Source organism: Athene noctua, chromosome 1, assembly GCF_965140245.1.
Source record: "Athene noctua chromosome 1, bAthNoc1.hap1.1, whole genome shotgun sequence".
Lineage (NCBI taxonomy): Eukaryota > Metazoa > Chordata > Aves > Strigiformes > Strigidae > Athene > Athene noctua.
In genome coordinates, this window is record NC_134037.1 from 188,509,067 (window position 1) to 188,531,156 (window position 22,090).

Here is a 22,090-nt window from a genome sequence, read left to right on the forward strand (position 1 = left end):
GATGTTAATGGTTTAATGATTCTAAACTGAAGTTTGCTTCTCTGGTGGATTTTAAAGGTAAGAGGTAAAAGAGTAAGTCTAAATTCAGTCCAGTTCACTTTGCAGCTGGTTGCTGCTTTCCCTGGATCGTTGCCATTGCCTCCTCTGTTCCAGTTCTGAGATTTTTACCTTCACCCGCATTTATTTGTGTGGCTCCCCTCGAGGATGGTGCAGGAGACCAGGTTCTCGCAGGCGGGCTGGGGGGCAGGTCTCTGCAGCGGCGCGGTGCCAGCATGCGCCCAGGATGACGGCGAGGCTGCCGCTGCCTTGTGCGGTGCGGGGGCACCTCCGGCACCGCGAGGGGAGTAACAAGCCCCGAGTGGTTGGTGCGGTGCCGGGGTTATACGCCGGGCTCTGCGCCTGTGCCTGAACACACCCCGCCAGCAGCTTGGACCGAGCGCTGGGCCCGCCCAGCTCCCACAAACAAACTTCGCGGGAGCTTCAGGTCCCGGACCCAGGCGCGGGCCCCGGCGCCCACCTCCTCCCGCCCTCCCGGTGCGGGCCCGCCCGCAGCCCCCCGCCCCCCCCCGCGGAGGGGCCGCCCACCCGGCAAGAGGAGCCGCTCCGCCGCGCCCTCGCCCTGCACAGCGCCCGGCGCGGGGAGGAGGGCGGAGCGGCGGAGCCCCGGCACCCCGCGCCCCGCGTCCCCATGCCGCGGCGGGCGGCGGGAGGCTGCCGCCGCGGGAGCTGCGCGCCCAGGCAGCCCGGCAAGCGGCGGGGAGCCGCCGGCATCGCCCGCCCGCCCGCCCGCCCACGGAGTTCCCGCAGCGACCGGAGCGACGCGCTCGCCTCCCTCCGGGGCTGAGGGATCGCGGCGCGCCGGCTTTCCGCGGGGACGTGGGGCACCCGGGGCCGAGGAGCGCTCGGAGGAAAGAGCAGCAGTCAGAAACCCAGCGCCGCAGACGGTGGTGTCCCGCCCGGCCGCCGCGCCTCGCCTATGCTCGTTCGGGGGGACCGGGGCAGGGCGGCGGATCCCGCAGGATGACGGGCGATGGAGAGTCTTAAGGCGGCGTCGAGGCGGCCCGTCGCGGGCTGCGATGCGCCCCGGCCAGCCGGTGCCGGAGGCGAGGCCGGGAGCCAGGTAGCCTCCGCCCGCCCGCCGCCCGCCCGCAGCCCCCCGGGGTCATGGGAGCGGCGGGCAGTGCCCGCTGAGACGGCCGCGCCCGGCTGCAGGTAAGGAGCCCACGCACGGCCGGTGGGTGGCGGCTGCCGGGGCCCGGCGGGCCGGGGGTGGGTGGGATGGAGCCTCCTGCGCGGGAGGAGGAGGAGGAGGAGGAGGAGGAGGAGGAGGAGGGGAGCGGCGCGGCTGCCCGGCGGCCGGCGCCCCGCGAGCCATGCCGCCGTGTGTCGGCGCCCGCCCTCAGCTCGCCCGGGTCGCGGAGCCCGGGGGGCCGTTCTTCCCTGGCGGGGAGCATCTGCCCTCCGGTTCGGCGAACAGAAACGCGGCGGGGGGGTGTGGGGGAACCGCGCCTCCTCCCCAGCCCCCTCTACCATGGCCGCGGCTGGCGCACGGCCCGGCGGGGAGGGGGGGGGCAGCGCTGCGCGGGACCCGCCGCCCCCCCGCAACCCCCCCGCGGGGCGGGCGCGGTCCCGCGAGGAGCCGCACGGGCCGCGCCGAGGCCCCGCCCCGCCGCGCGCCCCCTCCCCAGGTCCCTCCGCGGCCGCGCCCCGCCGGCGGTGGCGGAGCCGCAGCCCATTGGCTGACGCGCTGCGCGGCGGCGGTGGGGGCGGCCAATGGCGGGCGGCGCCGCAGGGGCCTCGGCCCCGGCCTCGCCCGCGGCTTCTGCGCTGCCGCGGGGCGGCCCCGGCTCGGGCGGGGGCCCGGCGCTCGGCCGTCGGTGCTTCTTAGCCGGGCGGAGCAGGACTACGTCCCCCGGCCTGCCCTTCCCCTGCCCCTCGCGAGCTCCCGCCGTTGCCTCTTAACCTCGGCCAGCCCCTCCTAAGAGGAGATGCTGTGTGCCCTCCCAAAAGGGCTTGGTATGGGTAGGATGGTTTTTAAAGGGAGTTTTCATTAAGGAAAACAGCACCTGAATATTCTTAAGCAAATTAAAAGCTATTTGTCTTGTAAAGAATGGTAAACGTCTCATTAACTTGACCGCAGATATTTGAGAAACCTCTTCATCCCGATGAGCCTCTCCTTTGAACAGTAATGGTTTGCACATGACGGTCTTAGGAAAAAAAAAAAAAAAAAGTGTGTCCTGTTGCTAGCAGATCTGAGAAAATCTGACTTTTATACTAAAAGCAGTGACTAATGGAACTCATAATGTCTAGTAGAACTGAATGCCATTCCATCGTTGTCACGCAATTGTACAAGAGCAGGAATACTAAATTTCTGCTACGAATAGTAGCCTGCATTGCTGTATGTCTTTAATCTGAAGAGCTCAAATTCTTCTGATGATAAGGGATATTTCAAATTCATTTCTCCAAAGTTAGGCTGCTTAGTCTGTCGTTAAGCATCTACATAAATTCTTTCATTTTCAGAAATGATTAGTGCTCAGGGTCAATAAGAATTGTGTTTTCTTGTCTGTCCTAGCACAGTGTGCATCTTTAAATGATTCTCTACTGGTCTAGCCATCCAGATTTAGATGCACTGCTCTGAAAATCTGAACTTGAGTGTTGATAGACAAGGCACGATTATAAACTTTCTTGCTTACATTTCCTCTGAGGTCTGTGCTTATGCTTCTAAATAAATTGTCAAGTTTTATCATTTATAACCATTGACAGCTCCTGTCTGGTTACGATTACAGTGTAAAAGCATGTCCGACATCGCACAGTAATGAGTGGCAACTGATGACAGAGTCCAGATCCATGTTCAACCCATTCTTTCTTTCACTCACTTTCACTTTCAGTGATACCGTTTACCATATACATTACGAATGGGATTCATTCAGCCACATTTTACCTTCCTGGAAGTTAGTAGCCTGTCTAAAAATTAGGCAGCTAGGCTAGGTGAGTTAGCTAACTATGGACCTAATGAGGCTGAATTGTACTATTTCTAGGTATCCGATCAGGTAGATACCTGATATTATTCACGTTCGAGTGAATATGGGTAGCATTTTTTTCTTTCATTGACTGTAGAGGGAGCCATGACAATTTGCTTCAACTAGGTGCTTCCGTTGAAGTTTTCTAATTTTTAGGTGGTACGTATAGAACAAACGTGCAAAATTTATTACCACAGGGAGACGGCATTGCTTTAGGAGAATAGGTGTTTCAGTAGAATAGTAGAAATGAATTATAGGAGGAAAGTCAACTTCAAAGTAGCAAAGGATGTGGAGGAAAGAAGACCTCTTTCCGACTGGGCTTTGCCTTGACTGTCAACACACCTGCTGGGACGCTGCCGACGTCGGTAGGTGTACAAAGCGTTTTATAAGGATGTTTTAAAAAATGATCGTTTCTCCTCCCTTTTCCCTCTGTTGACGACCCAGGAGGAGCGAGGCGAGGGGAGGCGACAAGATGGGGGCGCGGGCGGCGGCGGCGGCGCTCTCCGTGGTGCTGATCGTGGGGCTGGGGCTGCCGCCGGGCGCCCGCGGCTGCCCCCACCCCTGCGCCTGCTACCTCCCCACCGAAGTCCACTGCACCTTCCGGTCCCTAGCAGCCGTGCCGCCAAGGATTTCGAAACATGTGGAAAGAATCAATTTCGGGTTTGTATGGCAGTGCGCAGCAAACAGTTTTATGTTCTTGGGGCGGCATCCCAGAACGCTTCGCGCACGTGTGGCGCGCCGGGGTTGCTGCGTGTACTTTTTAAGTGGAATTGCAGAGATGGGTGGTTACTTGCAAGTACTGTATTTCAAACACTACAATTACTGGCAGGGAGAAAGTTTTAGTGTAGCCCTCATGTTTCAAAGGAAAATTGCTATTATTTTCAAATAAAAATTTATGTCACGGTGTCAGTTCTTCCTGGCAAATAGGACATGTAATCCTTTATAGTGTATAAAAAAATATATTGAAGTAAATCCTCTGTGGCATTTCTGATGATAAATGCTGAGTTTTGTACCTGATGTAAAGACATATAGTAGTAGTAAAATTTTATAATGTAGCCAGGCAGCATTTTGGAGAGCAACGAGATACAGCATACCTTAAAGTAATACAGTAAAATCAAAGTTATTCCACTGCCTTTGGAGTTTGGGGTGGGAGTTTTTTCAATGAAATTTAGTGCAATATAAGCAGATACCAATGTTTTGGGGAGAGATTACTCGGGCTCCTACTCACGATCCTCTGCCAGGCTATTGCCCACTCACATCCATCTGTCAGATTGTGAAACATGAAGGCAGGGACAGTTGGTAGGCTGCAAATCACAGAAGTGCTGCGTAGGTCCATCATGTGACATGGCATGGTGCAAGAGTCACAGTCCTCTTCTGCTTGATATCAGAGCTGCCTGTAGGAACTCACCCTGACCACCTCAAGGCCTGTAAGCTGCAACTGATGGTGCAATGACTGACAGTAGGGGCCTTGTTTTGTTTTTTTGCTTCTCTGTAGTTAAAATTTCTATCCACCAGCACTTTATCCATGTAAACCCTGATTTTACTTTCAAAGTGCCCTTGTACTCAGTAAATCTGTATTACATCAATCTGTAGATTCATGTCATTTTTTTAGTCGTAAATGCCTTCTCCCCCCACATTCAACAGTATTTGCAATCAACTCTTTCCCGTACATCAAAATTCTATGGCAAATTCTATCCCTAAATTGCTTTTGAAAACTGGATGTAGGTCTCTGAGTTATTTAGGTGTTTTGGCTGTTTTTTAACAAAAGTATATTATTTGATACAGTTAGCATAAAAGCCCTATCCTGTGTTTGCATTTCATGGCTACAAATAACATTTTCTGAGTTGTGTCCTTTCCCAGGAAGAAACAGTCTTAACTATCTGTTGTTGCAACTCTCATTTTGGAAAAGAGCTTTTGCCATATTTCTGTTTTAAGTGCTATATATATAGGAGGTGAAGATTATTTTCCTAACTGGAAATAATTCAGGAAAAATTTTCATTTAGATAAGTTCATGCCTTTTAGAAAGGCTAGTGTTGAAATAAGGAATTCTAATTGGATAACTGCTCTAAACCTAGTAGACCTGTTGTAGGACTAAAAATATCAAAACAGTAGTCTAAATTTTTAGCAAATTCAGAATCTTCAGATAGAAAACATGGGGAAGATCTAAAAGTATTTCCTACGTATTCAAAGTATTTTAATTTCTCACTGTGTCTTCCCTTCCTTTCTAGAAAGTGTTAAAATTAGGAAAAATATTTAAAATTCTATGCTTACTTTAGAGACTTCATGCCCAGATTATCTCATGCGTTTAATTTTATGTCTACATATGGAAAACCTAAATGTAGAGCTAGGCCGCCAAACTTAAGACTTCCACATTGGCAAATAAAACCTGATTTATTTGTCCAAAGTGAAATTGAATTATTTTCAAAAAGTGGGTTTTCTGTACTCCTTCTCTAAAAGGAGTTTCTAGGCTCAAATTATATAATTGGAAGGTCAGTTCCTAGATCTTAGGTAATTAGATGATGTAGCCAGTTACATGTTGTAACAGTAAGTGAAGCAGGATGTGAGTTCCTGCTTCTCATGCTGTTTGGGAGATTTCCATTTTTAATGTCCTCTCTCCAAATATTTATTCATTTATTGTTAGATGCTGTTTTGGCAACACTGCAGCCTGTCTCGTTTGCCAGGCTCCATAGCATCATTGGTTGGCTGTGGGCCATTAATTTATTACCATTCCATAAACCGAGCTGCATGGAAAAACATACTGACAACTATTAGAACTTAAACGCCTATTTATTGCTCTTACTCCTGAATTATGGCTGAAGTGCCACAAATTGAGTTAAAAGAAATCTTAATGTAAACATGAACTAAGTATATTTGGCCTTGTAAAAATGTTTCAGTAACTTCTGGCCCTTTGACAATACATTAAGATCCCTCCAATTTTTCCTGAAAGTTATGTTATACTAATTTTACATTTGCAGTCCATGACAGTGCTTAAAATGTAACTGCACATGTGATTTTTTTTTTCCAGGTTTAACAGTATACAGTCTGTATACGAAAACTCATTTGCAGGTCTTACAAAACTGGAATTGCTCATGATACATGGAAATGACATTCAGAACATACCTAATGGTGCTTTGAAAGACCTCGTGTCTCTACAGGTAATGCTCAAGTCTTCCTAAATTTCATAAATTCTAACTTTCATGAATAACAGAAGACAAAAATAAGTGGGTTTTTTTGTCGTGCCTTTCTTAGGATTTTTTAGGGTACTATTTTCCCCCAGATACACTGGAGCGCTATTAACTATGCCTACGTCATACTTGGTAATGCCAACTAATACTCAGTTGTATTCTCCCTCTTTGACCAGCATATCATTTTTCAGTGGTGCAAAGGGTATTTGAACACGGGAGGAAAGCTTCTGCTTGCTTGCTATTCTGTTTGGATTTAGATCAAAAACCAAAATTAATCTCTTTGATTATTATTTTTTTTTTTTTTTAGGTTTTCAAAATTAGTTACAATAAATTGAAAGTCATAACTGGCCAAACTCTCCAAGGACTTTCAAGCTTAATGAGACTGCACGTGGACCACAACAGAATTGAATTTATTCATCCAAATGCTTTTAATGGATTAACTTCTCTGAGACTGGTCCACTTAGAGGGAAATTTACTCCAGCAGCTTCACCCCGACACCTTTTCAACATTTATGGTCCTTGATTATTTCAAACTGTCAACAATAAGACATCTCTATCTATCTGAAAATGCTCTTAGGACCTTACCTGCAGGGATGTTTCAAGGCATGCCACTGCTGGAAAATCTTTACCTTCACGGGAATCCATGGGCCTGTGACTGCAGTTTAAAGTGGTTCCTTGAATGGAATGAAGTTTCTGGAGGTAAGAGCAAAAATACCAGTGCTTCTTCAATGCATAATGTTAGATTTTATTGTTCCTGTCTGCATATGGATGGTTTTGTTATCTCCTGAGTAATATTACTTACATGATGTCTATGTGCACTAATATGTCCCATTACCATTCAATAAATACATGTATTTAAAAAAGAGTGTAGAGGGGAAGCAGTTGTGTGTCACTAGCTAAAAATCTGCATTCAACAACAAAGGAATTAGCTGTTATATTCAAGATGGAAAAAGTGATAGTGAGGTTTATAATTGAAAGGAGGAAATAGGTTATAACCTGTAAGTGTGTTCCTTTGTGCAGTGGTACACCTTTGACTAAGGGCAGGTAATTATCCTCAGCCAACAAAACTAGTAACTATGTGCTCTCTTGGGAGATGGGAATATTGGACTTGAACTTGTTTGGCTAAGGAAGGAATGGAAATCAGGTTTCCAGATTCCTGGATGAGTTCTTTAACTTTGGTGCTATCAATGTTAAGGCTGTTATGTAATATGCATCCTTCATGTCTATCTGTGTTTCTTCATCGACAACAACTTCCTTTTATGATGGAGAAAATCTATTTTAAGTGTTTTCAGAGAATACCTACAATCTTGCCACTATTTTTCCTAGAATAACTTGTCTATCTTTGTTCAGGCTTGGATGTGAGGTAAGTACTGCATTGCTTTGGCTGGAACCCTTCTGGGCATGTGCAGAAGAAAAATAAAAAAAAATTAAATGCCTCTATATCAGGAATACACTAAATGAGGGGGGTTTTTTGAATGGCGGTTTTCCATTTGGGCATCTCAGTTCACCAATGCTCCATCTCAGGTAGCTGCTTACTATAGTAGGCCAGAGGGACTGGTGTTACACCAGAGCTCCTGCTAAAATACTAATAGGGAACTGTTATTTAATTGCAACTGAAGATGAGTACTGGAGTCACAAGCTTTATATAATAATTTGGAGCATGTATGGTGGATTATGGTGGGTCTTGTCTATTTAGTACATGTGATTCATGAAAGTTTTGTGCTTAGCTATAGGACAGTAGTTTAAAGATAGGGTGATACTTGGATGTGTAATTGAAGTGTTCCTGCCTGAACTGATACTTGAGACATCTAATTTTAGAAATAGATTTCACTAACTTACATTTTAATATTATTATATACTCTCCTTGATCCAAATGAGTGTGCGTATTAAGTGTACTTAAGTTGCAATGTAAGTTAAAACACTGAAATATTAGAGAAACGTTTTGTGTGGTGTCGGCTTGTTAGCATTTTTATTCAATGAGATTCCCTTTATACACTACAATAGTAGTGAATATTGGAAAGAGAAAATAATTTATCCATGACATTTTCATGTATGTCAGATGTTGTATCTTTATATAACTATAACATTAACTTCTTTGGGAATTCTGTCCAGGTAGAGAGCTATTAAAGTTCTTCAGACCAGTGTGGCCACTGCCAAGTTGATTGTGGGCCAGTTCTGTTTTGAAGCACGCTTTCCTTATCTTTGAAACATCATATTTAAATCTGCAAGTGGCAGACTGGTTTAGTTAAATATTCCATTTGTAAGAACTTCTCAAGAAGCATATATTTTTCCGTTAAAAAATGGTATGAAACTTTGCCACTCTTTTCCCCTTCTCCTAGGATTTTGCCTTATAACCCACCCGTATATTGTTCATTCATTCAAAGATCCCTCATTCCTCAGGAGTGATCAGCATGACACTTATTCCTAGAATAACTGGACTACATTTTATTTACAACATGTTTCCAAACTAAATATGTAAGGTGACATTTGACATTCTAGTGAGCAGAACAATGTAATAAATATATGACTGCTATTTTGCAGACAAGTCATTCTGGCATTGACAGAAGAGTCAAGGCTATCATTTCCTATTTTAATGCTTCTTCTCTGTTTTAGCTTTTATTTTATCATTACAGAGTTTACAGTTATTTCCAAGGTCAGGGAAGAAGTGGCACTTACTCTATATTTTTTTGCTGCTGATGAATAGCTTGTAAGTGCTGGAACTAATCAGCAGATTTTGGTAGCTACAGTAGCATGTTTTGCTACAGTAGCATGTTTTGTGCATTGCCAGTAGTGTTGTTAATGAATAAAGAAAAATAAAAAGCCTCCTGGATTACTTAATGAGGAAGTCCATAATGTCTCAGGTGAATGCTGCATTTTTGAAAGCTGAGATAACCTGGTCCTCTTCACGTTAGATCCACAAGTTAGATGGATAAGCTGTCACTGCACAGATGCAGACTCTTTGACATAGCATAGATTTTTACTGACTTATAGAATGTTGCTCTGAACACTTCAGTTTCTAGGTATTTGATTCAGAGGCAGTGAATCTAATTTTCAGAAGGATGAAGTATTCAGTCCTCTCATTAAAGTCAGAAGAAATTGTGGTCAGCTTGAGAATCAGGCACCCATTCAACTGTGAAAATAAAGAGGTGCCGTTTTGAAAGCCTTGCCTTATGTGTCATGTGCCGTAATGTGTTCCTCATGTGGTCCATTTCACAATTTTGAGAGTTCTCTAACTCTAGAACAGAGTTCTTCAGTTTACCTATCTTTTGTTCCCCCCCCCCTTTTTTTTTTTTTCCCTTTCTTTTATGTTCCTGCAGATGTTTTAAAATGCAAAAAGGACAAAGCCTATGAAGGTGGACAGCTCTGTCCTAGGTGCAACAGCCCGAAACAGCTGCAGAAAGAAGATATTCAAAACTTGAAAGATATTTCCTGTAGGAAACCTGTCATTCAGTCCTCACTAAGGCAGAATAACAGCACTCAAGATGAAGAAGATGGTGACAGTTATGAATTCCCTCTGAAAGAGCTTCAGTCCTCCCCATGGAACATTTCTCTAAATATGACTGATGAGCATGGCAATGTAGTCCACCTGAACTGTGAAATCAACAGGCCAACAGGCTCTACCAAAATTCAGTGGAATCAAATCCAGGCTCAGGAGATTGATATAAATGCTACAATTTCTCTGGATTTTGAATGTCCAATGAATCGAGAAAACTATGAAAAACTCTGGAAGCTTATAGCTTATTACAGCGAAGTACCTGTCAAATTAGAGAGGGAAGTTATGCTCAGCAAAGAGCCTAAAGTAAGCTATCGGTACAGACAAGGCTCAGATTATGATGCTCTTTACTACACAGGTGTAAAAGCTCAAATACTGGCGGAGCCTTCCTGGGTGATGCAACCTCTTATAAATATCCAATTAAACAGGCGCCAGAGTACAGGGAAAAAAGTGGTGCTATCTTTTTTTACTGTGTTTTCTCGGGTAATTCGTACCAAAGACACTGGGCAGCAGAGAAGCTGGGTAATGATAGAGCAAAACCAGAACACAAGAACAGCACAGAGTGTGGTGGAAGGGTCGGAGTGTCAGCTGAGCTGCAATGTGAAAGCTTCTGAGAGCCCCACCGTTCAGTGGCTCTTTCCAGATGGGTCTAAACTGCAGGCACCATTTAATCAGAAAGACAGTAGGTTTTCCATTCTCAGCAGTGGCCAGCTAATAATCAAAGCAGTGAGTTACACTGATGGTGGTTTGTACCACTGCATTGCCCAAGTGAGTGATAATGTGGACATGATGGCTTACAGAGTTCTAGTGCAGCCTCCAGCTATTCAGGTAGCTGATTCAGATGTAGTGAGAGTTGAAAAAAGCGTTGGGGATCCAATAGTTTTGCCATGCAATGCAGTTGCCATCCCAGAGCCACAGTTGAGCTGGATTCTTCCAAACAGCCAGGTAGTTAATGATTTGTCAAACTCTTCAAAAGCATATATGTTGGACAATGGTACTTTGCTTATTCCAAAAAGCCATGTCAGTGATAGTGGCCATTACAGATGTGTGGCTGTCAATCAGCAGGGATCAGATCAGTTTGTTGTAAGGGTCACAGTAAATAAAATGGTGTCCGACAGGTCATTTAAAAGGATAAAACTAAAAAAGCGCCCAGGCTCAAAAAGTTTGTCAAAAACAAGAGGGCGAGTCATAGATGATGGGGAGGGATCAGGGGCAGAAGCGATGGAGGAGTTCCCACGAAGAAGGAACCACCTGAAAGACTGGGAAGTAGCCTTTAAACAAAAAAGTGACCAGGTGCCAGAGACTCAGATTAAAAAAGGGAAGAAAGGCAGAAGGAAAATGAAAATCTGGAAGAGTACTGATAGAAGCCAAGACAGCAATGTTGCAGAAGGCCGGAGAGTGTTTGAATCTCGAAGGAGAATTAATGTGGCCAGCAAGCAGATTAATCCACAGCAATGGGCTGACATTTTGGCAAAGGTCCGTGGGAAGAATATTCCTAGACCAACAACAGCTCCAGCCATTTCTTTAACAACTGCACTGCCACCAGTGATACAGAAAACTACTCCAGTCCCTCATCCAGTAGACAGCCCTCCACCTTCAGAGATAGCAGCTGATGTGGTAGATTCCTCTGCTGATGCATCACCTGTGGGTGAAGATGAGCCATTCTCAGTCACTGTTTCCCACAATACTACAGCATTTTCAGTTCAGTCCATTTTAACGAGCTCAGAAACTGAACCCTCCTCAGACCACAGGGCTTTAGAAACACCTGCAAGTATATACTCTGTAGAAATTGCTGTATCAGGTCCATATTTGACTCCTGTCTCTGCAGCTGTGCCACCAGAAGGCCAACAGCATCTTGATATCGGGACTGATGATTCAGTTGTAGTTAAAGAAAATAACCACCCTCTCACTGAAGCACCTCTAACCAGACAAATTGTAACAAACTTTCCTAAGATTCAGAGCAGTTCATTCACAGTGGAAAATCCAGATAGAACTGTATCTTCTACATCAGAGGAAAATTCTGCTTTTGGTGAGCTACCACTTGATGCTACTGTCCTAGCTGAATCTCAGACTGTGGATCTTCATAGCGTCTTGGAGACAAGTGTGAAGTTAAATGAAGTGGACCCAACGAATGTTGATACCATAATTTTAACACCTTCTCAGTTGGATGAGTTCATCCCAACCGATTCTGTAGACACTACTACTATTTCTTCATCCATTTCTTCATTTGTTACAGAAAAGAGCAATGAGTTCATAAACCAGCACAAAGAAGTATCCATAGGTCAGACAAAAACGACAGACTTAAGTACAAGTTTTCCAGCTGTCACACCAATCAGGGTTCAGAGCAAGGAAGTACCTGAGACCAAAAGGAATACAGTGACTCAAGAAAGCATAACCAGCAGTTATGCAGAGAGTTTTCAGGGAGAACATAGAAACCTGGCTACTCCAAAACCAGATCCCACACTATTTTTGCACAGTACTAATGCTCTTCATGAAACAGCAGAGGGGATAAAAACTGCTTCTTCCATCAATAGACTGACCACTGTGGCCACAACGATAACTCCCTATAGAAAGACCATGCCTTCACTAGTTACTCAGCATGCTAGAAGAAGGCCTTATGGGAGAAGGAGATTGAGGCCAAACAGAATCCGACAAAGGCCAAAGCCTTTCCCCCGTGTTGTTTTAACCACAAAGGCAATGCCCATCCTTCCAAAGACAACGGAAGTTGAAGCTGTGACCGAAACTTCTGCAACTCCTAAAAGTCCTGATCTTAAGAACAATGTCAAAATGCAGACTAAGGAAGAGGAGCATATGGAATTCACTCCTTCATTAGTTACTGATCCGATTGTCTTAGAGAAAATTACCAAAATCAGGGAGGTGGTCACAACTTCCTTCTTTAGGCCTACTGCTTCTCCACCTGAAGCAGAACATGTGACACTCTCCACTGCTCCCGAAACCTTGGCACTTCCAGTGACTGCACCTATCACAATTTTATCATCATATGTTGTACATGATGCATTTCCCACAAAAGAGTCAAGTATACCTCTGAAACCAGAGCAAAGCAAAGTGTCAGCATACCAGACATTAGACGATATATTTGAGGAGAAGGGCACTAAAGCAGATTCTAAAACTATGGACAGTAAGGCAGAACAGTCAAGCACAACTTCTCCTGAGCAGATGAACACCTTGATACTACCTACAAAACCGGAATCTCAAGAAGAGCCTATCCTATTAGACTCAGAAATTGTGGTTAACGAAACAACCACTAGAATGTTCCAGCTGATATATCCCACTATGACTGACTTAAGTATTCCTGTTGGCACAGTGGAAGTTTTTAAGGATCTCTCAGTTTCAAAGGAGTCATGGAAGCCCACGGTATCTTTAGAAACACCAGCAATAACTGAGCCACCTCAGCAACATGAGGTGATTACTTTGTCCTCCTCCTTCAGCATGACAGAAACTCAGACTTTTCCACTTAGAGAAACACAGAAATCTGTTGCTTCTCAGACTGGGACAAAGCCATCTTCCTCAGATAAAAAGAAAGCTATGTCACGTGAATTTCATCATGATCCCACTTTGCAGACAACTGAAAAGTTTCCAAATACATCCACTGCCTTTATTCCATTTATAAAACTTACCACTCCTCCCCCTTCCATTCCAAGGACTTCACATCCTTCTCTTCATTATACCACTGAGGAAAGTAATGTCTTCAATCAAGAAAGTTTCCCAGAAGTAAAACAAGTTGTAGCAGATGGTGACAAAATGGTAGTAAGCTCAAAATGGAATGTACACCATACTCCTTCCTCTAGCCAAAACAGGATTAGTGTACAGTTGAAAGAGGAGCAATTCAAAGAGTTGTATAGTAGCAAGTCAAACAACAGTTTGCTGCTAAATCCAAACCTTCCCCATCCACCTGCTGGAATGATACCAAGCCTAAACCAAAGACTGCCCATTGTGCCTCCAAAGCATGGTCCAGTAAGAGGCACAGTGAAGACTCCATATATTGTAACACAAGGCTCATTTCACTATTTTATAACACACCAGCCTCCTCATTATACAAACAAACCAGAGATAACAGCATATGCAGCACATACCATCCAGGACAGAAAATCTTTTGCCTCTCACAGAGAAACAACTACCCCAACACAAGCCTCTCCATTTCACAAAACAAATCCATTCACTGCAAGCAAGTTCAGTAATCAAGGTCAAAACAGATACAATGTTAACTCAAGGTTCTTTGGAAATAACTATGTTCCTGATAACAGAGGCACAGCAGGGAGACTACCAAGTCAGGGGATCCTCTATTATCCCAGTTCCAGAATGCCATTCCATTTCAACAGAACAAGGATATTCCCTCACATAAGTACACATCCTAAACCAGTGGTGCCTAGTCAACTAGTCCCAAAAGACACAAATGAGAAGGTTGCACATGTCTCCCCTACTAGGATTCCAGTGCAGAAAGCTACAGCTATTCCAGTGTCTCCAATGCCACATGCCACAGCCACCACATCACCACCAGCAGTTTTGAAGGTTACCCTTCCAGCCTTTCAGCGCACAAAATCACAAATATCTACTACAATCCTTCCTTTTAAAAATGTCCATCATCATCATCATCAAAAAGTTCCATCTGTGCCTTATGTGGGAGGCATTATGCCACACAATTCAACTGTAATTCAGTCTTCCACTAATTTCAAGATACATGGAGAAAGACCTAAAATTATCACAAAAGGATCTCAGCATATGTCCATCCTTGCTGAAGCAGATGCTTTTATCCCTTGTGATGCAGTAGGGGAACCCAAGCCTTTTATTACTTGGACAAAAGTCTCTACAGGTAAGACAGAGAAAAATGTGTTCTTTCACATATTTTTTTAAGGGTACAAATAATTGGGTTATTGCAATCCAACATGCAACATGATTGAAGGAATAGTCCAAAACATTGAAGAATAATTTCTGTCTTAATCATTATAGATAAAATGTGACTAATTGCAACTAATCATTACACATAAAAACAACTTTGCAGTATTTCTTGTAGTAAAAGAAAACTTCTACCATTTAATGAGTTTATTTTTGAAGAGCAGCCAGCTCTGTTTATTCACAGCAGTTAGAATTTCTGATGACAACACTTGTGAGTATGGGTTTGTTAACACTGTTGCCTTAAATATTGGTGTGTGTGTCGATCTCCTTAAGAAAAAGAGAAATTACATAAAGATTTAAGAGGAATCCTGAACCATAAAGCCCTTAAAAGTTCCCATGCTCTACACGCTTGTAAGCTAGTATGGTTAGTTCTGCAGTAGAAACAAAGATTAATTTGAGCTATGTCTGTAGATGTCATGTGATCCATCTGAAATTTTCCATGCAACGGTGTATGTCTTCAACCCTTGGACTTTCCATTTCTTTCTTTCCCTTCACCTTCCTAGGAGCTCTAATGACAGCCAACACCAAGTTACAACGGTTTGAAGTCTGGAAAAATGGTACCCTCCTTATCCGAAATGTTCAGCTTCAGGATCGTGGACAGTATTTGTGTACAGCTCAGAACCTGCATGGCACAGATAAAATTATCATTGTGCTTACAGTTGTAGCCCACCAGCCCAAAATTCTACTTTCCCGCTATCGAGATGTCACGGTCTATTTTGGAGAGACCATAGCAATGGAATGTCAGGCTAGTGGGACTCCAAGCCCACATATTTCATGGATTTTCCCAGATAGGAAGATTTTGCAGTCAGTCACCACCATAGAAAGCAGGATAATGCTCCATGAAAATCGAACCTTGTCTATCAAGCAAGCAACTTTTTCAGACCGAGGAGTTTACAAATGTGTAGCAAGCAATGCTGCAGGAGCTGACAGCATTGCAGTGAGGCTGCACATTGCAGCCTTACCCCCCATCATCCAGCAGGATAAGCAAGAGAACATTTCCTTGCCCCTTGGTAGCAGTATTAACATCCACTGCACTGCCAAAGCAGCACCACCTCCCAGCATCCGCTGGGTAGTCTTTGATGGCACACAAATCCGACCTTCTCAGTTTGTCAATGGGAATTTATTTGTTTTTCCCAATGGAACTCTTTATATTCGCAACGTCTCTCCCAAGGACAGTGGGACCTATGAGTGCATTGCTGCTAACATGGTGGGAGCTGCCAGGAGAACAATACAACTCCATGTGAAGAAGCATGCGTCTAATGCCAAGATCACGGGGAGCTCTCCTCAGAGAACAGATGTAACATACGGCAGCATCCTGCATTTGGACTGCAGTGCTTCTGGTGACCCCTGGCCTCGGATATTATGGAGGTTGCCTTCCAAAAGGATGATTGATTCCCTACACAGGTAAATTACTATTTGAGGTGTCACAGCTAAATTACAGTTTAGATGAATTGAGAGAAAAGACCATTCATATCTGGACAATTTTTATTCTTGACTGCTGTGAGTTTTGAATGAGGCCCCCAGTTTTAAGGAAGAATTTTTAATTATATCAAAAGGTAGCCAAGTCATAACTTAGCATAATTTTCTTGAAAACAATAGTACTCTTGAAAAATCAGCCTCAAGTATTTAGGATAAGCTGCCACTATTTGTCTTTTACAGCCACTTGTAGTAAAAAGTCTAATGGCAGAAGTTAAGACATACAGCTTGTGTACTGCTTGTTTCAATGTGCTTAGTCTGCATAGGGTTGCATAGGTGCCTGCTTTTCCACAGGAGAGATGGGATCACTGAATTTTATCTGTTGTACAAATCATTATACACAGTAAATATGGGACAAAGAAATCATGTTATTATTATTTAAGTAAGTATGATAATTTTAATATTGTTGTATAAAGAAATGTTACCTTGCAATAGGGCCTGTGCAAACCCAGTTACATATAAATGCCTAAAACAAAACCTTCTCCAATGTTTACAATATCGAGTAAAATATCACTTCTCCAAACCTACACTAACTGTCCTAAGACTTTGCTGAAAACACAATTTCTGCTTTATAAGTTATTCTTTACTCACTCTGAGCTCTATAGACAGATGGGACTGAAACTAAAATGCACAATTGTCAAAAACTTTCTTTATAGCTGAATTTAGTCATCATTTTTTTCATACTGACAAAAAATATATTTAGGTAGCCTGTAGATAGCACAAAATCCAGAATTCTTTTAATGCCTTATAGTGACAGCAGGAAAATACTGGTATTTTATTTTCCCTCATGTGAGCTGTTTTTCAAATACAGGAGATCTTTGGGGAGAAAACTGGGGCTACTGAGGAAATGAGTGTTGACCACAATACACCAATCCCATAGTGAAGTGGAAAGAAAAATAGCTTTTTAGCACACCGAAAATCTTTTTTTCCGTATTGCAAAGCTTAGCAATATTTTGCTTCTTTATGATTGTTCTAAAGGTTTAAAATGTTATACCTGATGCAAGAGGAAGTTGCTCATCTTGATTCATTTTTTGCTGAGGACCCAAGTGCAAGACTTGATAGTTATGGCCCATGTAGGTCTGTGTGGAGTATATTAGAGATGGCATATTTGAATGTTACAGAATACTGTATATGCAGTCATAAGAGTCAAAAATACTATCATTTGGTATTTAGTAGTTGCTTTATGATCAAAACCACTGTTAAAGCCATTGATTGAATGGAACAGAGTTGCTTGGTTACAAACGAGTAGAATTATTTTTTTCCATTTTCCTTTTGGTGGTGAATATCTTTGACATTTCAGACTATCTAATTATCTAACGATGCTCCTCTCCTTTTTTTTCAGTATTGTTGAGTTGTTTTTTTCCCCAGGTTTCACTCAGTAGTTAATAAACATGATTTTGCAGCTCATGTTCTGTTCTGTTTTCTTCCCTTACAGTAGCTTGGAGACTAGAATCAAAGTATTCAGCAACGGGACTTTGGTTGTCCATTCAGTTACAGATAAAGATGCAGGAGATTATTTGTGTGTGGCCCGCAATAAGATCGGGGATGACTACGTGGTCCTCAAAGTGAATGTGATGATGAAACCAGCAAAAATAGAACATAAGAATGAGAATAACCACAAGGTCAAGTATGGAGGGGACCTGAAAGTTGACTGTGTAGCAACAGGTTTGCCAAATCCTGAGATCTCCTGGGGTCTCCCAGATGGCAGCATGATCAATACCTTCATGCAGTCAGACGACAGCGGCAGCCGGACAAAGCGATATGTGGTCTTCAATAATGGAACCCTGTATTTCAATGATGTTGGACTGAGAGAGGAAGGGGACTACACCTGCTATGCTGAGAACCAGATTGGGAAGGATGAGATGAAAGTACGGGTCAAAGTAGTGGCTGAGCCTGCAACTATCAGGAACAAAACATACGTCATTATTAATGTACCCTATGGTGATGTTGTCACAGTAGCATGTGAAGCCAAAGGAGAACCCACTCCCAAAGTGATCTGGCTCTCCCCAACCAATAGGCCCATTCCTGCCATATCTGACAAATACCAGGTATATAGGGATGGCACCCTCCTTATCCAAAAGGCCCAAAGATCTGACAGTGGTAACTATACTTGCGTAGTACGGAACAGTGCTGGAGAAGATCGGAAAATCGTCTGGATCCACGTTAACGTTCAGCCTCCCAGAATCAATGGCCATCTCAGTGCAATAACATCTGTGAGGGAGACAGCCATCAGGGACAGCCGGAAACTTATTGACTGCAAAGCTGAAGGCATCCCTGCTCCTCGGGTCTTATGGGCTTTTCCAGAAGGAGTAATCCTGCCGGCTCCCTACTATGGGAACAGGATTACTGTGCATCGCAATGGCACATTGGATATTAGAGGGGTGAGGCAGACAGATGCAGTGCAGCTCGTATGCATCGGACGGAATGAAGGAGGGGAAGCGAGACTGATTGTGCAGCTCCTTATCACAGACCATTTGGAGAAGCCCTCCTTCAGAGACCCTGTCAGTGAAAGGATCACTGCTATTGCTGGGCACAGCATCAATCTGAACTGCTCAGTCCAGGGGAACCCAAAGCCCAGCACAAGCTGGATCCTTCCCAATGGCACTGAAGTGCTAAGTGGCAGCCGTCTGCACAGATTTTACCACAAGAGGGATGGGATCTTACACATCAGCAGCCTCTCTGCTGGGGATGCTGGGACTTACCGCTGTGCAGCCAGAAACCCAGGAGGTTATGTGGAACGAGTAGTCTTCCTGAAGGTGGGACTCAGGCCAGAAATCAGCAACCAGTACAACAACCTGGTGAGCATCATCAACGGAGAAACTCTGCAGCTCCATTGCATCACTCAGCCAAACCAGCGGGCACAGATCTCCTGGACACTGCCCAATGGGATGGTTTTGGATGCCCCCCAAGCTGTAGGTCGCTTTTCCCTGCAGGAGAATGGCTCACTGACGGTGCGCGAGGCTTCTGTGTTTGATAGGGGCACTTACCTGTGCAAGGTGTCCACAGAGTATGGCACTTCTGTTATGAATGTGCCTGTTATTGTGATAGCCTATCCTCCCCGAATCACCAGTGAGCCAGCACCCGTCATTTATGCCCGGCCTGGAAATTCAGTAAAACTGAACTGCATGGCCATTGGGATTCCTAAAGCAGAAATAACATGGGAGCTTCCAGACAAATCCCATCTGACAACAGGAGCTCAATCCCGTCTGTATGGAAACAAATTTCTCCACCCTCAGGGGTCATTAGTCATCCAGCAGTCTACTCAAAGGGATGCGGGCTTCTATAAATGCACTGCTAAAAATATACTAGGCAGTGATTCAAAAACAACCTACATACACATATTCTAACACTAAAACAAATGCCTTTTGGCTGGATAATAGTGTTCCAAGTCACTGCCAAGCGAGTGCAACAAGGAAAGTACTGCTTGCAACAAAGCCAGGAAGGCTGAAGGCAGAAGAAAAAAAAGAAATTAGTCCTATTTTCATGCAAAGGGCATTGCTATTGTACTCAATATGGTAGTAAGTCCCTGCAGTAAAAGGAGGCAGTAGACATACTGAAACTGAGGAGACTAACACGTTGGAAAAGGTCTTTAAATTGTTAAGACAGTGTAATGTGGTTTTTTGTGCTATCCAATAGCATCTGAGACCTGAAGTACTCTATTCTTGTCAATAGTCCAAAGGTATTCCTTGTTCTAACAAGCACCTTAAAAGTACCAAAGAAGTATTAACTGTTAATAAATGAGCTGCAGTGATAGAAATGCTTTAGTAAAACATAATTTTTATACCCTGCAGCGCTTTTGCATAATCTAGACTTATAGAATATGATTACTAACCTTTCTGTTCATTCTTCTATCAGCTCTTCAAAATCAAAGACTAACTTAGCAAATAAGAGTGATCTATTTTAATAAAAATATGTGCAGACATTAATTACCTTAACATATGAACAAACCTTTTCCAGCTACTAAGGACACTACAGTCAAAACATTCATTATATATTTTATATATATTTTTAAATCAGACTATGAGACTAGAAAGAGTAACAATGAAACTGGTCTCATTTTATAAATTATTGGTCTTTACAAGACTCTGATACATTACAGTGTTTTATAATACTAAGGTCAATATACTGTACATTTTATAATAAAAAATATTTTCCAAAAAATATATTCACTGTGGTTTTCATTTTGTTTTGAGAAAATAGGGAACTCCAAACAGTGGTATATGAAGTTAAGTCAAAAAACAGGAGTCACTCTTTATCTTTCTAAGTGTGTTTCCTAATAAACATTTAACACTTCTGTTATGTATATTTCAGGATACATTTACAATTTGAATACTTTTTCTGCAATCAAGGATGGTTTATTGGATAATACAGAATTTTGATAAGATTTATCAATTATGCTATAGAAATAATTGCTACAAGTTGATGAATATGCCCATGTTTCAGCAAACTACTTGAGTCAGAATTTTGCAAATGTTAATTCACATTTAAAACATACATATTCTATGAGATATTCCTGAATTCTTAAAGTTCTGATAGTTCATAAAACTTATGCTCACGTTTTAGTATATGATGAGAATAAAAGCTTTCTTTTTCTTTCCTCTATTGATCAAAAGATAGAAAGTAATGTAAAGTGTTATTCTAATATTTGAATTTTGTAAGAAATGTAGACAAAGGTTTCCTCACCCCACAAACTTACCGAGTTTAGGAAAATTGTAAGCTGTTGCAAAATGTGTATTTATCATCATGGTAAAGAGAACTGAGCTACCTGAATTAAAAAGTATTTGATTAGAACATGGATGTTGAATTAAATGACAAAGACACTGCTGAAGATACAAGGGAAATAATTTATGTGATAGAATATTTTATGAAACTTTTTAAAAATTCAGTGTAAGCTAAAAGTTGTATGCAAGCATTTATTAAAGTTGCAGTTATGTTAATGACATAATTAATAGCATTTAATTAGGTCTTAGTTTCTTTTTTTTTTTCAGTTTAAAACCTTGGGCCCTAAACCAGCAAATCGGTGCTCAAGGTGAAGCATATGCCAAATATCTGGCAGGGATGTAGCTGCTTATGAGAGCATTTAATGAAGAAGGGAACAAATATTCAAGATTTTTAACTTGATTGCTCATGTGGTCTTTTCTAATATGGCTATTGTCTGTGAACATGTAACAGATTAGATATGTCTTTAGTTCCTTTACTTAATTTTAGCACTTTTTCAATTTTATCTTAGTTCTTAGAAAATGGTAATACTTTTTAAAAATAAAAATACATCTTTTAAAAGAATCTGAAGTCAACATTTTAGCACTGGAGTAGGAGTCAAGTACTTTTATTCATTTGTCTGTCTAGTTTTCAGTTAACAGATTAATTTAGAGGTATTCTTGGATGCTGAATGTCTTCTCTGTATTTGCATTAAGCAGAATTTTTTACATTAAGGGAAGAAAATAGAATCAAAAACCAAACATTTGATCTCTTGGGATCAAACAAAGCATCTGATAATTTTTTGTTAATCAATCCAGAATTTCCACTGCTGCCAATGGAAGTTTTAGAGGCAGAAGGAATGAAAGATTTAGCTCAAGACCTTTTCTTAAGTCAAGACTTGCATGCTTGCAAAATTCTGTCAAAATCCAACTTTTTTTTTTTTTTAATGTATTGTAATTTCCATGATGTTTGCCTTTACCCCTTTTATGAAAACATACTCCCAAAGAGAGACCTATAAAATATAATTTACTCCCAAAATAAGTATAGCTACAACTTAACAAATACCATATGAACACTTTTTGCACTCAAGCAGTGTTTGGCCATAGGTCCTCTCTGTCATGTTTTTCCTTTGCTGAGATACCAGTTGTCCAGGACATCCATTTTGAGTTCCTTCTGTAGAAGTAAAGAAGTTCATGGGGAAACCAAGTATGTTGCAGAACTCATCTTAGGCCTGAATCTGCATGTCACTCCATGTGCTGAATCATCAAACAAATGAAGGCTGTCATAGGACACTGAATTTAAATC

The 22,090-nt window shown here is 42.6% G+C and overlaps 1 protein-coding gene across 2 annotated transcripts; it reads left to right on the top strand.

The window, feature by feature from the left end:
• The first annotated feature begins 1,003 nt into the window (after nucleotides 1-1,003).
• Nucleotides 1,004-20,180, top strand: MXRA5 (matrix remodeling associated 5). 2 transcript variants are annotated; one of them, XM_074907697.1, is made up of 7 exons: nucleotides 1,004-1,212; nucleotides 3,465-3,680; nucleotides 6,046-6,175; nucleotides 6,513-6,903; nucleotides 9,522-14,528; nucleotides 15,115-16,015; nucleotides 17,523-20,180. In XM_074907697.1, exons 1-7 carry the CDS (start codon nucleotides 1,031-1,033, stop codon nucleotides 19,432-19,434), a joined length of 8,739 nt encoding a protein of 2,912 aa, XP_074763798.1. In that variant the 5' UTR covers nucleotides 1,004-1,030; the 3' UTR covers nucleotides 19,435-20,180. The 2 variants fall into 2 exon arrangements, with proteins under 2 accessions (XP_074763798.1, XP_074763806.1); XM_074907705.1 differs by having other exon boundaries at nucleotides 17,526-20,180.
• The last annotated feature ends 1,910 nt before the right edge of the window (nucleotides 20,181-22,090 follow it).